We start from the raw sequence: 16,514 nt of genomic DNA, 5'->3' as shown, positions 1-16,514 counted from the left end.
ATGGCTTTCCAACGTCAGTAGAACAAGATGTATGTTCCTGATCCCAAAGTCCTCCCTGATCTGGCCCTTATCTACTTCTGTTAACAATTCTCCTACTCCCTTTCAAAGAAAGTTTCCTCAACCTATTTAGTCTGCACATTTCCCTAAAGTCCCTGTGACATAGGCTAGACTATTTGCCTACTGGAAGTATTTTCCCGCTCCTTCCCCCTGAAGCTCTAAGGACCTAGCTCTGCTACTCCACTGAATTCCTTTGTAAGAAAATTCTTTGCCTGACCCCATCTCCTTTGCAGAGAGTCAGCTCACCTTCATCTGGGCAAGCTGCTGCTGCTGCTGCTGCTGCTGGAGGCGCCGCAGGGCTTCCTGCTGCTGCTGCCTCTGCCTCATCAGTTCCTTCTGCCGCTGGAGCTCCATCTCCTTGCGCTTCCGTTCCTCCTCCTCATGCCGCAGCCTGGCTGCCTCCTCTTCCATCCGCAGTCGGTTCTCCTCAAGCCGCCGCTGAGCTTCCTCTTCTTCCCTGGCCCATTTGGCAGCCTCCTCTTCCTTCCCAGAAAGAAAGACAAAAGACATAAAAGCATTGAAAAAACCCTGGGTCACTCTGGAGGGGCACTAATTCCTGGCCACTCTTAAGTAGGCCAGGGTCATTCAAACTACTCATGGCGAGTCAAGGAGGACATTATCTTGAAAGAAATTCTCATACTCAAGATTGTCTCCAGGTAAGGCATCTGTCTCTTCACCTGCTAAATCATGGACCTGCTGAGTCAGCTTTGATTCTGGACTCATTCCAAATATTTCCTCTTTCACCCAGGCTTCATACTATGCAGTCCCTACATCTGGCCTTCATGCTTATAGAAAAATGACTTCACACAGAATCACAGCCAAGGAAGGGCTTCTAAAAGCCATGCAAATCCTAGAACTCTGTTTTCCAAGTAACTTAACACATTAGACAGTCAGGGCAATCAGTGAAAGAATGTTACATTTTGAAGTTGAAGGCCATTCATGGCTTACAATTCAAATTTATTAGCAGCTAGATAAATGCTGCTGACTGTAGGATTTTAAAAGCTAATTTTACCTAAACTAAATTAAATTACCAATTAAATGACCAAAAAATTATTTTACTGAATTAGAAAAGAACAAAGTCAAGACTATTGAAGGACCTAATGATTAAAAAAATGTAAAGGAAGGTTTAGTAGCATCAGATCTTAAACTATACTATAAGGCAATAATTATCAAAACTATCTGATACTGGCTAAAATACAAAGGTAAATCAATGGAACAGAGTAGACATACAATTTACAATAGCAAACAAACATAGTGACCTTGTATTTGACAAATGTAAAGTTTTAAGCTTTGGAGATAAGAATTCATTATTTGGATAAAAATGTTGGAAAAACTGGAAAGTAGTCTGGCAGAAATTGATCCTAGATTAATATTTTTCACCATTTACCAAGATATGGTCAAAATGGATACATGACCTAGATATGGAGGTATTACAAGGAAATTAGAAGAACATGAAACATACTGGAACATATTTACCAGAGTTATGGATTGATAAAACAATGTGTGAATAAGCAAGAGTTGGCAGAGGGAGGTGTAAGACATGATTTTGATGACATTAAGTTAAAAAGGTTTTGTATAAATAAAACAACTGTAGCTAAGAATAGAAGGAAAACAAAAAATTGGAAAAAACAAATTTATGGACAGTTTATCATATTTAAAATATAAAAATAACTTTTTGAAATCTATAATAATAGGAATTACTGATAGTCAATAGGATATGAACAGGCAGTTTTCTGATGAAGAACGGAAATTAATTTACAGTCATATGAAAAAATGCCCTAAATCATGATTAGACAAAGACATCTTAAAACAACCTTGAGATATCATTTTACACCTTTCAGATTGACTAAAATGATTGAAGGGGAAAGTGACAGATGTGGAAAAATTGGGCCATGTTCATTGTGGGTGGAACTGTGAACTGATCCAATGATTCTGGATAGCAAACTGAAATTATGTCCAAAGAGTTATTAAACTGCCTATTCCTTTTGATCCATCAATGCTGCTATGAGGTTTATTTACAAAGATAATTAGAGAAAAAGAAAAAGAACACAAAAATATAGCAGTTCTTTTTTGTGGTGGTAATGAGCTGGAAATTGCAGGGATGATCATCAATTAGGTAATAGTTAAACAAGCTGCAGCATCTAATTGTGATAGAATACTACTGTACTATAAAAAAAATGAGCTTAATGATTTAAAAAGCACATGGACAGAATGGCATGAAATGAAGAATTGAAGGATGACATGAGCAGAACCCAGAGAACTTTGTACACAGTAACAGCAGAACTGTTTTAAGAACAACTTTGATTGATTCATTTTTTTAGGTTTTGTTTTTTTGGCAAGACAATGGGGTTAAATGGCTTGCCCAAGGCCACACAGCTATATCACTATTAAGTGTCTGAGGCTGGATTTGAACTCAGGTACTTGTGACTCCAGGGTCGATGCTCTATCCACTGTGCCACCTGGCTGCCCCAAGTAATTAATTTTTGAATATTATAAATACCCAAATTAACTAAAAAGGACATGTGAAGATGCTAACTGTATCCAGAAAAAGTGATAATTAAAAGTATATGGAGAATGATTGTATAAACACACACACACAGCCCTGTATCTAGGGTGAAGTTGGGGAAGGGAAAAAATTTATATGATAATTCTATTATATATTTAAAAGGAATAGCAAGCTGTACATAATAGATTTACAGTTTCATGGGTAATCATCTTTTTTTTTTTTAGGTTTTTGCAAGGCAAATGGGGTTAAGTGGCTTGCCCAAGGCCACACAGCTAGGTAATTATTAAGTGTCTGAGACCGGATTTGAACCCAGGTACTCCTAACTCCAGGGCCGATGCTTTATCCACTGTGCCACCTAGCCGCCCCGGTAATCATCTTTTTAAAAAATTAAGTAAAATGTTATGGAAATGTATATTTTATGCCATATATTAAAAATAAAAGTTTTTAAAAATTATACTGAAAAATTCCTATCATAATATTCCTAGAAATGATGAGATGATGATGATGATGATGAAGAAGGTTATGATGTTTGTCTTTTGTTCTCTAAGAAGACCATGACATTAGGGAGTTGATGGCATAACAAGCAAGAGAATGAGTTGAGTGCTAGTATCCATAACACTGGCCTCTTTTTCCCCCACTAACCATCTAGGTCCAGTGAACTAGAGACAGCCCTGGATATGAGGCAATCAGATTTAAGTGACTTGCCTAAGGTCACACAGCCAGTAAGAGTCAAGTGTCTGAGGCCAGATTTGGACTCAGGTTCTCCTGACTCTAGGGAGTCCATTACACCATCTCAGTATTCCTTGAAATGATACTTAAATAACAGAAAAGGAATAAACATGGGTATATTTTGCTGGTCAAAAGAAATATTGGCTCCAAGGAAGGTAATTTAGCAGTGAGAGTAGAAATGGAATCAGTTTGTCAATAACTAATAAATGTCTACCTACTCTGAGCAGCTAGGTGGTACCACAACAGAGAATGTGATGGATTGGGAGATAGGAAGACCCAAGTTCAAATTCAGCCTCAGACACTTCCTAGGTGGGGGACCTTAGGTAAATCACTTCAATTGTTTGCCTTAATCTACTGCAGAAGAAAAGGACAAAGCACTCCAGTATCTTTGCCAAGAAAATTCCATACAGGGTCATAAGGAGTCAGTCAAATGTGCTGAGCACTGGGCTAAGTATGGAGGAGGGCAAAGAGACCTGAAGAAGGAATCAGACTTAACTCTGCCACTGAGGACCTGTACGACCTTGGACCCCATGGGGCCTCAGTTTCCTCAACTATAAAGTCTTCCCAGCTCTCAATCTTCAACCTTATCGATCACAAGGCAATTGGTTACCGAGTTCAGAAAGATTCTTCCTGAATCCTTCCTCTGAACCACCATAAGTTCCCTGACCCCCCCCCCCCAAAAGGAGCAAGGTGAAATCCCCAAGCCCACCTGCTTCCGTAACAGCTCTTCCCGCTGCCGTCTCTCTTCCTCTTCTCTCCTTCTCTCCTCAAGCCTCCTAAGTGCTTCTTCCTGCTGCTGTCGCTCCTCTTCCTCCCGCTGTCGTCTTAGGGCCATTTCTTGTTCCCTCTGGCGTCTGAGGGCTTCTTCCTGAAGGACACAAGGATGTTCAAAAGAGATCTAAAATTTGTCAGCTAAAATTCAGAGTGAAGCAGGCATCCTAGGAATAGGCTGAGGACATCTATAAACTCCTTTAATGATTGAGAATCTCCCCCCCCCCCCCGAAATAAGCATTCCTGTACTCCCTGTAAAAGGAGCCAGGTAGAAACTGGCCTGGCAGCCAGGATTCCCCATTGAAAACATCAGTAGCCCATGGTAGTATCTGTACAAAATACTATGTCAATCTCTCAAAGGGATGCCAAACCTGCCTTGGCCTTACCTACCTTAGAATGTAGACCACCACCCTGCCATTCCCCCAGGGACCAGCTTTTTGTATGGCAGCTTCTGACCTCACTCCTTCACTGGTAATGCTTGGTTCATTGGCACCAACAATCTTTCACTTGACAAGTCAGGGAGTCTTTTTTAGGCCCCAACTCTCTTGATCTCTCAGATGGATCTATTGCTACTAAATAGTCTCTCTCTATGCCCAGAGGCTCTCTCCTCTGGGTTTTATGACCATGTTCTCCTTCAATTCTCCTCTTTCAAGAGTTCCTACTCTGTTGCCTGTTGGCCCATCCCCTAATCCTCATTACTCCCCAAGGCTCTGCCTTGGTCTTGTTCTCCCACAGTGACCTGATCATCAGTGATCAAGGGCTTAATTATCACCTCTATGCCAGTGCTTATACCCAGCTATAGTCCCTCTCCTGAGTACCAGACCATAACCAACTGCCCACTGGACATTTCAACAAGGACATCCCAGAGACTATCCAACTCAGCCTGGCTAAAGCAGCAGTCACTCTCCTTCTCTCAATATTCCCAACATGCCCCCACCCTTCCCATCTCCCAGAGATATAACCTCAGAATTCGACTTCTCACTAGCTCTCTTCAGTTGTCAAACGTACCATAACCAGCTCCCCCATATCCTCTTCCACAGCTACCAGATGAGTTAAGGTCCTCATTTTTCTTGGCTTGGATTGTGGCCATGGCCTGCTAACCACTCTCTTCACTATCCCTTTCCTTAAGCTCAAGCCTGATCCAGGTTCCTACCCTCCTCAGTGATACTCTGTAGTGGTCACCTAGAGAGTCAGGTACAAAGCCCCTGCAGACCTGATCCCAGTCCCTCTCTCCAGCCCCGTCCATACTGGAACCTGTCTGTACCTAACAGTTCATCTTGGGATTCTGACCAAACTGAAAGATGTCTAGGACAGCGATCAGGATGGGGACTAGATGAGACAATGGGTTCAATGAGTTTGGGACAGTGGATGGAAGGGCCTGCAAAGGACTGCCTGGCTTCCCTATATCTCAAATGCTCACATGAAAAATGTGAGTTTTTAGCCTCTAGAAGCCTCAACTCAAACTGAAGAGAAGTCTCAAGGATGCAGATTAATAAGAATTTTCCAACAGTTAACTATGGTCACAAACATGATTGGCTAGCACCAGTTAATGAAGGGTTTGGGGGAAGATGGGGTGACACTTGACAGGGAGCTGTAATGGGCATCTACTGCTTTAAAAATCTGTTCTAATGCTAGGTTACCATAAATAAAATCAGTAGCTGAATTTGTGAGATGGGGTCACTTTAGGATGGAGAGCAGTGGCAAGTAAAAAAAACAGCTACCACGTAGGTGTGTTTTTGTGTGTGTATGTGTGTTTATGGATAGGGTGTGTTCAAGAAAGACTACTGGCTCTGCCGAGTCTTTTTCAGGATTGCTTTTCCCCTTGTAATGTCCACCTGAGCCACCTAACTCTCACCTGTGGCTCTAAGAAGCTGAAGCATGCTCAGTGGCCACATTCCAGTAAATCATTTCAGCAAATGGGCTAAACCAGGTTGAGGGTAACCAAGGGGGACCTCAAACCCATTGGTGAGTTGGAGTGGTGGGAGTGAGGGTTGAGGGATCTACCTCAAAGATATGAAATCTTCCACTGGTAGAATGGGGGAAAGAGAACAGTTTGTTTCTATGGCCCTGAGGGCGGCTGAAGCAGGGGCTGTGGAGTGCTTAGAGCTTGGCTAAATATCCAAGATGTTAAAGTCAACCACTGCATCGAGAGCCATCACCTGTTGTCATGACTGTCTAGCCACTGCAAGAGAGAATGAGGAAAACAACTTCGTGCAACTCTGCCTCACTCCAATCCAATTTATGCACCAACAAAAAGCCTATCACCCAGACCACTTTCCCATTCCAATCTCAAAGTCCCGTGGGGACAGGCAAATGACAAAGAAGCAGAGCATGGACATGCAGGCAATTCAGGCCACAGGGTCCTCTCCTCATGGGAAGCTATAGTGGGGTTCAGCAGCCCGCCGGGGGTCTGAGCAGTCTTTAAGGACTGTACTGTTCACCTCCTGGTGTAAGAAAGGGGATAGAAATGGGGTCCTCAAGATTATCCTATTACTTAACTCTGATCCAATTACCAAGGCAGGCAGGGATCCTGTCCTATGGTAGAAAAAAATGAACAAAAACTTCTTCAAAGAAGACTCCATGCACAATCTAAGCATGGATTGTGCACACATATGAGTCATCCTGCTTGTGCTCATGTGGACCTAATGATGAATACCAAGAAAACCCAGGGGCTCTCCCAGGAGGCAGACAGCATACAGAGAGGTTGTGAAGGATGCATAGGTTTAGAGAAGCCACCCCAGTACTCACAGAGACTACTTGCGCTTGCCCTCTGCTAGAGCATTCCAAGCTCCTACTGGTCTGAGCAGCCAGTCACTTGGAAGCTGATGCTAACAGAGTGATGTAATTTTGGTCCTCTTTGAGGATGGAGTACAAGAACCAACACGGCAGTATTGTGTGTGTGGATGTGTGCACGTGCACACACAAATGCACAAGCCCGTAGGTGAGAAGGCCAAAATAAAAGGAGGTTGTCCAGATGCTGCTGATCACATGTCATTACACCTCTCCTCAACCAACCTGCTTCTGGACTCCACTCTCCCCTGCCTGGATTGTTGTTCTCTAACACTAACACCCCACAGGTCCCGTGGCTGGTGCCTCGTCGAGGAAGCTTTCCTTGACACCAGACATACAAGTAGAAGGCATACAAGCTTCTTTCTCTAATGGTATAGTTACAGTCTAAACATTCTCTGGCTATGGCATTTCCAATAGATGTTCTCTCAGTTGTATGAGTGGTGGACAGTCATCTATGTAATTCTGCCTTTATGGCTTCCTGAATGTATTCTTTATGGGCATCATTCCATTTATCTCCACTTCTATCCTGACAAAATGCAGAACAATGGGAATAATCAATCTGTCAGTCAGTGAACACTAATTGCCTACTCTGTGTTCCACACATGAAGCTGCTGACAAAGATCAGACAGTATGTGGTTGAAACTGATTCCAGTAACTTTGATGCTCCAATTCCTCTTTACTGAAAATGTACACAAAGCTACACCAAGGTGAGAAGACAGTGCAGAATAAACCTTTCTACTCCAAAATATGGCTCTAAAAATTCTACAAATTCTTCCAAATAAATTGGAAACATAGCCCTTTCCCATCAGATTCATTCAGTAAGACTCAGTTTACAAGTGCAAGGGAAATCAAAATATGCAGCCACCGAGTGACGACTCAAGAGTGTCCCCTCCAGTGAGTCTTCAAGATTGTGTCTCTCTGGGTACCATCCTCACCTGCTTCCTGCGGGCCAGCTCCTCCTCTTCCCGTCTCTTCCTCTCCTCCTCCTGCTGTCTCCTCAGGATCTCCTCCTGCTGCCTCCGGAGCTCTTCTTGCCTTTTCCTCTCCTCTTCTTCTCGCTTGGCCCTCATCTCCACCTCTCTCCGTTCTTGTTCAAGCTGCACACAAACCACATAAGAGACTATGAAGAGCTAAGACAACAAAGAGCGGCTTCTGTCATTCCCTATAGAGTGTCAAGTTCACACTATTGGTCAGAATTCTCACGAGCTCCTTTCGGAACCAAGAATGCGAAGCTATAAAGAGCCTGAAGCTCTTCTGCAATAATCAGTTAATCTTTCCTTCCCATTTTTACCTCCCCATAATCCCTTCTTCAATTGACCAGTACTGAAACAATCATTTCCACTACAAAGAGGCAACTAGCTTCTCCATGGCACTTTTCTAGACACCACAAAGAAACTACTAACCAGAGAGGACAACCAAGACATGTTGCCTGTCATACATCCCATTTTACAACTTCAACAGCAACATGCTCCACCAACTGGCTTCTGGTTATCTGTAAATATTTAATGAGACCAAACTTGCCGACAATGACAGCGACCTGAGTGGAATGAATGGGGTTATACTGAGAGGCATTCCAAAAGAAGATGGGTGACCAAGCCCACATCAGGCATATTATGGAGGAGGTTCTGAGCCAGGCCCAGGTTGGACTAGGAGAGGGTGGAGGCGCCTTCTAGCTCTGAAGTTCCAAAAGGAGCTGGACAATGATCACAGTTTGAACTTTGGAAGGGTGTCAAGCTAAGCTATGAGCTGTGACAAAGAGAGCAGACAGTTCATGAAATGGAAACCAGAAAGAGTTTCTGATTTATAGAGGAATCCCCAATTTCTAGCAAATTACTACTACAATGTCAAACCTTCAAATCCCACTCTTTTGAGCATGAACAGGATCCTATTAAGTCAAAAAACACCATAATTTTTATTTTATTTTTTAAGTATATATAAGTATGTGGCAAACTACTAAAATTGGAGGACTGTCATATTTTAGAGTAAAATGAAGTCTTTTGTAGTCGTAATGTTTATGTCAGTTTTTTTTTTTCTGGCATGAACTAATACTTATATTTGCAAAGAGAGACACACCAAGTTTCACTGAAGTCTCATCAAAAAATGAATCTTCTTTCCTCTAATTCTCCCAGGGGTTCTTTTTGTTTTGGGGTTTTTTCCTTTTCAGGTTTTTTTTTTTTTGGGGGGGGGGGGGCAGAACACCAGATGTGTGAACTGCAAAAAGTTCAGCAAGAGCAGTGCATGCAGAAGGATGGTCTCTGACCTTGGCAGCCTTAGCTTTCTCAAGCTGCTGAAGCTGTTCAAGAGCTGGTCCCTGAGCCGAAGTTTCAAGAGGAAGATCCCAAACACTACTACCTTCCCAGACTGTAAAATGTGGAAAAAACAACAGTGGTTACAATACATATAGATGACCCATGAAATAAAGCTCAGAGGGAATCTAAAAGGTTTTGTTTGGTTTTTGGAAGAAAGGAAACCTGTTGTCTCATTTCTACCAATGGAGTCACATGTGAAATAGTCTAGGCTTGATTCTGAAAGAGAAATACCCAAAATCCACCTGGCTAAGGACTCATCTCAGAAACCACCTGCAGCCCCTTTGCCTTGATGTGGTGTCCCTGCAAAGTGCCTCAGAAGCAGCAGGGTAGGAATCTTTCAGGGAATCAACCAGGTTGGCTCTCTTGGTTTCCCCCCAGGTTTTCCCTCCTCCCTGCCTTACTGTGGTGCCCCTCCAAGTGGCATAGACTTGGACGGAGTAAGTCTTCTTCCAGTCTTTCTTCTAGATGACTTAATACAGTGGGGTTCCCAAGGGCACATGCAGTCTATTTCCTCCATCAGAACCCATGCACTCTCAGGAAAGCACAACTATTTTGCTATTCTTGGAAGATGGTACAGTGCACTCATGGGCACTGGGAACCTCCCCAAGGCCCTTTGAGAACACCCAACCTCAAGGTTATAGGGACTGTGACTAGCATTCTATGACTCACAATCAGACAGCATCACTAGAAAAATCATGATGCTAACAAAACAGACATTTCTTTAGATAAAAACTTTAGGTGTTTAAAATTACTTCACATTTTTCCAAAGAGGACACTTCAGGGTAGACTCACCACTGTGTGTATGTGTGGGCAAAAAGTAATCACAAGCATGAAGAGTTACCTTAAATTAGAAAATGTCACTCTATTCTCTCCAAAGAAATGAAGGGTGATCAAGATCCCTTTCCACAATGGCTGTAACCATGCTAAGCAGATGTCCAAGGTAGACATTCAAGAGCAGGAATGTTATCCAACTGCATTGTTTCTCACGCAAACCCAGAGACTAAGTCTCATATTTTATTTATCATCTACTCAACTTTGTTGGAAACTGCAAAATATGACTTGTTATTGTTAAAAAAAAAAAAAAGAAATGATTAGGGGCAGCTAGGTGGTGCTGTGGATAGAGCACAGGCCCTGGAGTCAGGAGGACTTGAGTTTAAATTTAACTGCAGACACTTACTAATTTCCTAGCTGTGTGACCTTGGGTAAGTCATTTAATTTAACCCCATTGCCTTGCAAAAATAAAAAGAAATGATTTAAATTCTTTTTGATAAATTTTCAGAACTGCATTACTCCATCATAATCCAGTAACAGTGACAACAGATGACAAAAACTAAGGTTTTACCTGTAGGTTGTGAAGCTGTTGACTGAAGTTCCCAAATAGAGCCAGTGTCAGGAACTGAAACAGACCTAGTGACCGATGGAATCAGATTCTGTTCTGATATTCTGTAAAGAAGAAAAATGAACAATACATCATGGCTGAAGATCAAACAAAGGAGTATTTCTAGTTTCACCATGCTCCATAAAAGCTAGCTTGGACTTTTTCGTGCTTGTATACAAAAGTCACACACTAGATTAAATCCTTGTGAGAAGAGAAAAGCTTCTCTTTGGATTCCATGATAGTTTGAGCAGTTGCCCAATTCTAGAAGATAAATGAGTGAAGGGAGTCACTTCCCACTGGAAAAAAATAATGGAAATTAAGTAATAACAGTGTGCTTGAGGAGAAACTAAAATATTCATTCAACCTCAGATTCTTGGTCCAGCTTGCTTTAGCCCCAAGTTAAAAGCTGGCAGCATCTGAAAAGTTGCATCTTTGCTTCAGAAAAGTAGCATCTTTGCTTTCCTTTTTTCCAGGAGCAACTCAAAAATCACATCCATAAACACCCCTCCGACTGCCCAGTAACAGATGGAGACTGATCTGTCATTCTGTTCTGGGTATCCATCCACTGGCCATCCCAGTGCCAAAACACTTCTCGTTCTCTTCAGGTCGCTCCTGATTCATTCTTCTTGGAAACGGATAAGCACCTACCTCATCTTCAGAGCTTGAAATTGCTGGAGGAGCAACGCCAGCTGCTGCTGCTGCTGGGATGAGAGGGCCGCTTTCTGTTGCTGCGCCAACACCTGAGCATACTGTTGTCTTCAAAAAGAAGGGAAGAAGACAGATGAACCAAGATGAACAACTAGGAGGCCCAGAAGTCCCCGAAGAGTCCAAGGAGCGGAGATGAGAGTTTTCTGCAGGCTCAAGAGCCAACGCTTTCTGATACCGATAATGGTTTCAGGTATGACTTTGTCCCTAGACACTGTCAATCAAATAATCATCTTTCACCATTTCCTCATGAGTGACAAAGTCAAAACAGGGGAAAGTCAGTTTCTCAATTCAAGCTGTAAAAAACCTGTCCTAGTTCCTAGCAAAGAACTGAACTTTCCCTATACAAGAAAGCACCTGCAGATCACCAGAAGGTGAAGGGTTTGTCTTTGCTAAAAGTTCTGAAGAAATTCGGAGTGTTCCCTATCTTTATAATCAAGTCTTCTGAGACAGAAGCTCATCTAGAAAATTTTTAAGCAAGAAGAGTATATTGATAACTCCCTGGATTCCTCCCAATTTCAACTAAAAGTTCATCTTCTGGAAGCAGTTGGGCCAATTTGCCCTTCCCTTTGGAGGTTATGAGGCTTTTTGGAACACTGCTGAGGAAAGGGATGACCTTTTGCCTTTCTTTTCATCCCTAGTATGTGGCATAGCAGTTGCCACAGACAAGGTCCTTAGAAAATGTTTGCTGACTTGAATTGTAGAGATTCAGTTCTTTTCACCATTCTGATTGCTATTTCCTGGACACATGATAACTTCTGAATTTCTCCCCCAAAAATGTGGCACCCAGATTTAGACAAAAGGACAATATGGGCTGACCAATGTTACTCATAGCAGAAAATCATGGATATTAAAACTGAATGAATACAAATTAAGACTACGATTTCTAATTTGAGATGGAAACCCATTCTTTCTCCTCCAATTTTCTTCTGTTTCTATACTTTGAATCCTTTTATTCTGGCCCCTCTTGCCTTTTCCCTCCTCATAATGCACTCAGTGTTGAAAGTAGTTGGAAGTCCCTGATCTTACAGCTAAAAGTCTTTTTGCTGTCTTAACAAAGTAGCAGTAAACAATGTCTTTTTTGATCAAGATACAAGACTAAAAGGCAGATCTCATTATGGCAGTGGGATAGAGAAGCTCCTTAGTTTCTGGAGTAAGATCTTACTGGATCAGGAACTGCTGGTATTGGAGATGTTGCATCTGGTATAAGGCATTGAGCTCCTGTTGCCTTGTCAGTCGTTCCTGGTCCAGTTCTCCCTAGAATAGAAAAGCTGTCATCAAATTACAGAAAAAGCCAAAAAAGAAGTTTGGATTTTCCTAGAGAGCAGGCAAGTGGTTGAACAGAAAAGTTATAGGTCAACTTAAACCCTCACAGCAATGGCACAGAACAGCAGACAGGAATAGTCTTCTCATATGGAAAACAACAACAAATGATTCTTGCAGCTTAAGTGCTAGGGTGTACAAATGAAGTTAGAAAATTCAACTGTGATTTCAAGTTAGTTAAGAATTTGCTGGATTTGATAATTTCTGAAATGATGTGTTACATGCCAAACCTAATATATGAAAGTATAAAGAATAGTAGTAAATATAAAAAGTATAAAAAATAATAATCATCAAGAAAAAAGTATAATGATAGAAAAAGTAAATGGAAATTATTTGGAAACAGATTCAGAAAAGGAAATCAAAGGTAGCCCAAGCAAACAAAATCTTTCTCCCCTTAAGAGATAATTCCCAGGGGCAGCTAGGTGGTGTAGTGGATGGAGCACCGGTCTTGGAGTCAGGAGTACCTGGGTTCAAATCCGGTCTCAGACACTTAATAATGACCTAGCTGTGTGGCCTTGGGCAAGCCACTTAACCCCATTGCCTTGAAAAATCTAAGAAAAAAAAAAGATAATTCCTAGTCTACATTAATGAGATACCAACTCTATTGATGGATGAAAGCATCATATGACCACCTAGATCTCTAGATCTGCCCTGGTGGAGGCAAAATTGGTTATTAGATTATATTCATTGCTTGTAAGAGCAACCTTAAGTAATGGGGAGGTAGATTTTAGTATGACTGATAAGCACATAATATAATATGCAACACCATAAGAGTGACATCAACTAGGAAAATAAAAAAGTTTGGTGAAGCCTCCCCTGAGAGGTACCTACAGCAAACCTTGAAAGATATCTAGGTACAAAGAGAAGAGGAGGAAGTGTCTAGGATTCCAGGAAACTAGTATCTCAAGGTCTGATTTATCCAATATGAATAAGGAAACACTGGAGATTTTTGATCGACAAATTGCTTCTCAAGAACAGAGGAGGGAAAAGGGAGGAAAGAATTTAAAATTCATTTTTTTAAAATGAATATCAAAAATCTATCTACATGTAAGTAGAAAATATTAAAATAAATTTTTTTGATCAGGGGTGGGGTCATGCTCAATAAGATGATTTTTTTTTTAGGTTTTTGGCAAGGCAAATGGGGTTAACAGGCTTGCCCAAGGCCACACAGCTAGGTCATTATTAAGTGTCTGAGACCAGATTTGAACCCAGGTACTTCTGACTCCAAGGCTGGTGCTTTATCCATTATGCTACCTAGCTGCCCCTCAATAAGATAATTTTAGCAGACAATTTTAGACAGAAAGGATGAAATATTATGGAACAATAACCACAAAGCAGATTTACCAGATGAATATAAAAGGTCAGATTAAGATCAGGCATTTTTTCATAATGGTTTAACCCAAGGAAAAGATTAGATTTTTAAAACGATAAACCAGACAATCTGTATAACAAAAATAATCTAAAACTGTTTGCATGAATAATATCAAGAGAGAATTCAACTTCTAACTAGTTATTAAAACAGTCATCTACTAGGGCTTCCTTAAATGCACTCATATACCCCCCCCCCCAAATGAGGAAAAACATTTGCACCAAATATTGTCAACAAAACACTGATACAACTGACAAAAATACACACAATAGACTACTACTGCACACGGAGGCAAAACTGGTGAAGGTGAGAAAGTCATTCAACCATTCAAGATTTTAATTTAAGAATTATTCAACTGACTAAACTGTTCGTACCCTTTGAACCGGCAATCTCATGGCTACGCATATATCCCCCAAAAAGTCAAAGACAGGTAGAGTACTGGCCTAGAGTCAGGAGGACCCGAATTCAAATCTGACAACAGACACTTAATAATTACCTAATTGTGTGACTTTGGTCAAGTCACTCAACCCCATTGCATCATCACCAAAAAACAAACAAACAAACAAACAAAAAAAAACAAAGTCAAAGAGAGAAATACAGGAACCAACATGGCAAAAATTTCAAAGAAACACTTTTTATAGTAGTAAAGAACTGGAAACAACCACATGGGGAAATAGTCAAAAAAACTGAGAGAACTACTTTCTCTCATAACTGAAAATGTTACTATATAGAAAGAAATGACAAAAACAAATGAATTCTGAGAAATGTAGGAATATTACTAAGAATATATGCAGAGCAAACTAAACATAACCAAAAGAATAATACAATTCAAAGATCACAAGAGGAGTAACTAAAACAATAATGAAGACCCCAAAGAAGAGTTAATGAAAAACAACTCCTTTGTTAGGGAGAACTCTTGAGGTATAAGGATTAAACAATACACGTTATGCGTGTATACACACACACACACACAAACACACAGCCAGGAGCAGTCTGATATTTTATTTTTAACTAGTTTTCCTTTATCACACATGGTGATTAAATAAGCAGGAAAGGCACCAGGAGTCAACAAAATGCATTTTTTCTTACAAAGTAGGGATTAGAAGGGAAGAGAAAAACCAATTAAGGAGGCCACAAGCCAGAAAAAAAAAGAAAAAAGAAATGGACCTGAACCAGTGTGATATCAGTGAGTGACAATGTTTTAAAAATAAATTTGACAAGATCTGGAAAGTGCCTGGATATGAGAAATAACAGCAAAGGAACATACAAGATAACTGAAGATTCCAATCCAGTTGAACATGAAGACACTGATGCCATTAAGAAGATTAGCAAAGTTGGAAGAAAGACAGGTTTGAGGTACTGAGAAGTAGGAATGGAAGTAGATTCAAGCTGAGGTCCTTGAGCTATAGGACTGTTGTCAAGAAAAAACTGAATTACAGAACTTCTATGAAACAGCAGGATTAGCAATAATACAAAGAAAACAAAAGGGAGTCTAAAAAATGGAGGCCTCCAGCTTTAAAGTACATAGAGACAATGATCCAGCAAGTTCAAGTAAGAAAAAAAGTGAGAAAAATTGGATAAGGAAAAGATAGCAGGACATGAAAGCCAAAATTAAGAAAGAATGCTGAGGAAGAATGAATAATCAAAACCGAGACAGACTTCCAAAAGTTTAAGGAAAAAGAGAGCATCAACTGAGCAACTAAAACATCATATTGGCAACTCTTAGACAAGAGATGGCAAGGAAAGTCAATCTGTAAAGATGGCAGGAGAGAAGGAGGAAGAATGGATGGGAAGAAATGGGGTAAAGTAGCTGGGAGCAAGTGGGAGCAGCAAGTAAAGATTGCTTTTATCCTTTTTTTTTTAAAGGAACTGAACAGCAAAAAGGAGCAAGATGAAGAATGATGACTTGAGGAAAACTGGAATAAATATGACCGAAAACTAACATACTTTTCATAGAGAGATTAAGAAAAAACAATCAAAAACCCTACATTAGGATACAGACCCTTCAAGAGAAACAATATTAACAGCAAGTTTCCTTCTGGAAACTAGAGTGAATTACAGGTTAAAAAAAAGCCTATATAATTTATTTTATTTCTTTTTAATTTTTGTTGAGCCTATATAATTTAAAACATTTGCTAAAGAATCATAAGAAGACTAAAAACAGAGAAGCATCCTTTAAGTTAGAGGTTTTGTCCACCAGAGGACCGCAATCCATCCAAGCATCAATGGTGCCCATGGCTAGCTAGCCCTGGCAGTGCTGGGTGCTGGAGAGCCTCCCAGCTACCACAAAGACTCAAAGGGCCATTAGGTTACAGAAGTGAAGGAGATGTTAAGACAACAAACTCTAAGGAGGAAGATATCAATTCAAACTGAGATTTCAATAAGGCTTTTCTGAGGCTCTGAAGGAAGACAGGGATTCAGATAGTTAAGAAATGCATGGGGTGGCTGGGTGGTGTAGTGGATAAAGCACTGGCCTTGGAGTCAGGAGTACCTGGGTTCAAATCCGGTCTCAGACACTTAATAATTACCTAGCTGTGTGGCCTTGGGCAAGCCACTCAACCCCATTTGCCTTGCAAA

At 40.8% G+C, this 16,514-nt stretch overlaps 1 protein-coding gene across 11 annotated transcripts in view; it reads right to left on the bottom strand.

Moving 5' to 3' along the window:
• GIGYF2 (GRB10 interacting GYF protein 2) overlaps positions 1-16,514 on the bottom strand; it is a 182,014-nt gene that overhangs the window by 26,338 nt on the left and 139,162 nt on the right. For all 11 annotated transcript variants that reach the window (XM_074189692.1, XM_074189688.1, XM_074189689.1 and 8 more), the window contains 7 exons: positions 12,411-12,502; positions 11,189-11,296; positions 10,505-10,605; positions 9,114-9,214; positions 7,789-7,950; positions 4,002-4,160; positions 304-540 (listed from right to left, as the gene is read on the bottom strand). In XM_074189692.1, the coding sequence (XP_074045793.1) occupies positions 304-540; positions 4,002-4,160; positions 7,789-7,950; positions 9,114-9,214; positions 10,505-10,605; positions 11,189-11,296; positions 12,411-12,502 (960 nt within the window). The remainder of the gene's footprint in view (positions 1-303; positions 541-4,001; positions 4,161-7,788; positions 7,951-9,113; positions 9,215-10,504; positions 10,606-11,188; positions 11,297-12,410; positions 12,503-16,514) is intronic.

The sequence above is a fragment of the Macrotis lagotis genome, chromosome 5 (assembly GCF_037893015.1).
Source record: "Macrotis lagotis isolate mMagLag1 chromosome 5, bilby.v1.9.chrom.fasta, whole genome shotgun sequence".
Lineage (NCBI taxonomy): Eukaryota > Metazoa > Chordata > Mammalia > Peramelemorphia > Peramelidae > Macrotis > Macrotis lagotis.
This window is presented reverse-complemented; position numbering and strand designations above follow the sequence as displayed.